Here is a 3,161-nt window from a genome sequence, read left to right as displayed (position 1 = left end):
GGCCGGCCGGTTTTATCTCTAACTTACCTATGGCTATGCCTATCATTAAGGATAAATGATATTTAAGTATAAAAGTTGAATTAATGACGATTAACTCTTGAAACTTTTTTTAAAAGATAAATTATAAATATTAATTCAGACAATTGTAAATTGAAATCTCAATGATAACTAAATTAAGATTTACATTTGATATTTACAACTCATTTTTTTTAAAAAATTATCAATTAACCTAATTGTCTTACTCTTTTGGAACCTAACTATTATTCTCCTATTATTAGTTATTAAAAAAAGTATGATGAAATCTATCATTCTCCCTATTATGATGTTCCTGTATGTCTCAATATATTGATTAATTTATTATGATGATGTGAGGATGATAGGCTTCCATGTATATCCTTTCATAACCAAATAAAACTCCACGCCAAACTTTCTTTACATATATATAATAATATCCTTTGTTTTTCTGTCCTCATTGACAAGTTGTTGCTCAACACCAATATGATAACTTTATAAGTGAGTATACGTTTTGCTGTAAAATTGAAATGTAGGCATAGGTCATAGCATTGAATATATGAAAACTTAATTGAATTTTGCAAAGACAAAAATTAAAAACATTATTTAATTTAGCCATTGTCATTTGGCCTAATGTTTTTCGTATATAATTTTAGAATAATTACAATAATTCATATTCATTACTCATGTAGCATGATAAACAAATTTAAAATTTTTTACCAGCTCACTCTTCATATGTAATAAATAATGTGACTTAATCGATCTTTCTTTTGGCATAAGAAAGGAGTGCATAAACACCAAACACTAAGGTTGATATGGTATAAGAGATTTGACTTGTCTTGAAGAATTTTTTTTAAAGTAAATATAAAGGATTAATTTTATTTATTTACAAAAGTATAATTATCTCCAATGTGCAAAATATATCTATTTAAAAATTTATATTAGAATCAAAAATAGTAATTTTTAAAATTATAAATGTTCAATAATTATGCATTATTTTTACAAAATATCAAGTTAAGAAATGAATTTAAAGTTTCAAATGAAATTAAAATATTGAATTCAAATGATACTTTTACGTAATAATGTTAACTGACAGTCACAGTGATTCGAGTACAGTACGACGTGAACGTGTGGGGGTTACCAAACCCGCATCAGATTGCACATTTTGGAAAGTATATATCAACTACCACTCAACTTGACTAAGTTGATTGCACCAAATTATATATATATATATATATATTTATTTATATGTATGTATGTATGTAGCCATGGTTAGATCCTTGCCTCCGTTCTCAAGTCTGCACAGTAATATCCATATATCTTTGAAGCTATTCTTTTTTTGTTCTTCTCATTTATTTCATCTTCTTGCATAAGAAATTTCCTTATTCACTATGCCAAATTCTTCATCATCATCTCAGAACAAACATATTGCAGCCATTGCCTTCCCCTTTGGTAGCCACCAGCTTCCTTTCCTGAATTTAGTAGTCAGGCTAGCACAGGCTTGTCCTAATGTCACATTTTCATTCATCAGCACTTCTAAATCCAACCAAACTCTATTTTCCAAGCCTGCAGACATCCCTGGAAACATCAAATCTCACGATGTTTCTGATGGAATCCCGGAGGGACATGTCCTAGGAACACACCCATTTGAGAGACTGAACCTGTTTCTTCAAGCCGGTCCTGAGAATATCCAAAAGGGTTTAGATTTGGCTGTGAAAAGCACAAACCAGAAAGTCACTTGCATTCTCTCTGACGCTTTTGTAACCCCTTCTTTTGTTGTGGCTCAGAACCTGAATGTTCCTTGGATTGCACTTTGGCTTCCACTTTCAACCTCGCTCTCTGTCCATTTCTACACTGACTTGATACGCCAACGCTACTGTTCAGATAGAAACAAGACCAGATCCTTGGATTTCCTTCCTGGTCTGTCTCAGATACGATTTGAAGACATCCCAGACGACGTCGTGCCACGTTCTGGTGAAGAAGAAGAGCCACTATTTTCAAAAGCACTAGCTTCTATGGGAGAAGTACTACCTCAAGCCAGATCAGTAGTAATTAGTTTCTGTGAAGAGCTTGACCTTCCTCTCTGTGTTCAGGACATGAAGTCCAAATTACAGTCTATGCTTTACATTGGTCCACTTACTTTGTCAACATTTGACACAACCACAGACACAGACAAGGATCCAAGTGGTTGCTTGCCATGGTTGGACAAGCAAGGTTCTAGGTCGGTGGTTTATATCAGCTTTGGAACTGTGGTGTGTCCCCCCCAACATGAGCTTCTAGAAGTTTCAGAAGCACTTGAAGCTAGTGGGTTTCCATTTTTGTGGTCTCTAAAGGATGATCAAAAGAGGCTCTTGCCAAACGGGTTTGTTGAGAGGACATGCATGAGAGGGAAAATAGTACCTTGGGCTCCTCAAACACAGGTTTTAGCACATGGGTCTGTAGGAGTGTTTGTGACTCACAGTGGAAGTAACTCAGTGATGGAGGGTTTGGCCAATGGAGTTCCTATGATCTGTAGACCTTTCTTTGGAGATCATGGGATGGCTGCAAGATTGGTGGAGGATATATGGAAGGTTGGGGTCAAAATACAAGATGGGGTTTTCACCAAAAATGGATTGCTTCAAAGCTTGAATCTGATTTTGGTGGAGAAGAAGGTAAGAAGATCAGAGAAAATGCCTTGAAGCTCAAAGAGACTATGCAGAAAGCCGCTGGGGCAGGAGGGAAATCTGAGCAGGATTTCAAGACTTTGGTAGAAATAATTAGTAGATCTTAAAGAGTTAAAGTTCATTTCTATCTTTGTTTTCGATTGGTAGAAATATCATGTTCTACTTCAAAAAAAAAATGACATTTAAAATCCAAACTCTGAATTAATAATAGTTATATGCTTGATAAAAAAAATTTTGAAAAATGGGTTGCAAATATATATTCAAACAAATACAAATTCCAAAGTTTTAATAGAAAATATTGTATTTAAATTTTAAGTATGAATTACATATTATATTTGTGATTTCTACTCATAACTGCATGTTTAAATTAATATTTGTAACTCATTGTTTGAGAAAATTTTGTCGAAAATATAATTGTTATTAATTTAAAATTTTAGGACCTAACTGTTATTATCCCAACAAAAAGTTTCATGCTTGTCTAATAAA

The 3,161-nt window shown here is 33.3% G+C and overlaps 1 protein-coding gene across 1 annotated transcript; it reads left to right on the top strand.

The window, feature by feature from the left end:
- Positions 1-1,260: 1,260 nt before the first annotated feature.
- On the top strand, positions 1,261-2,917 carry LOC129285271 (anthocyanidin 3-O-glucosyltransferase 7-like). Its single transcript, XM_054920869.1, is given in 2 exon segments — positions 1,261-2,652; positions 2,655-2,917. Coding segments are annotated over 2 exon segments (1,377 nt in total). The 5' UTR covers positions 1,261-1,403; the 3' UTR covers positions 2,783-2,917.
- Positions 2,918-3,161: the final 244 nt, after the last annotated feature.

This window comes from Prosopis cineraria, unplaced genomic scaffold (assembly GCF_029017545.1).
Source record: "Prosopis cineraria cultivar Desert tree isolate PC_DT_omini unplaced genomic scaffold, ASM2901754v1 PC11, whole genome shotgun sequence".
Lineage (NCBI taxonomy): Eukaryota > Viridiplantae > Streptophyta > Magnoliopsida > Fabales > Fabaceae > Prosopis > Prosopis cineraria.
This window is presented reverse-complemented; position numbering and strand designations above follow the sequence as displayed.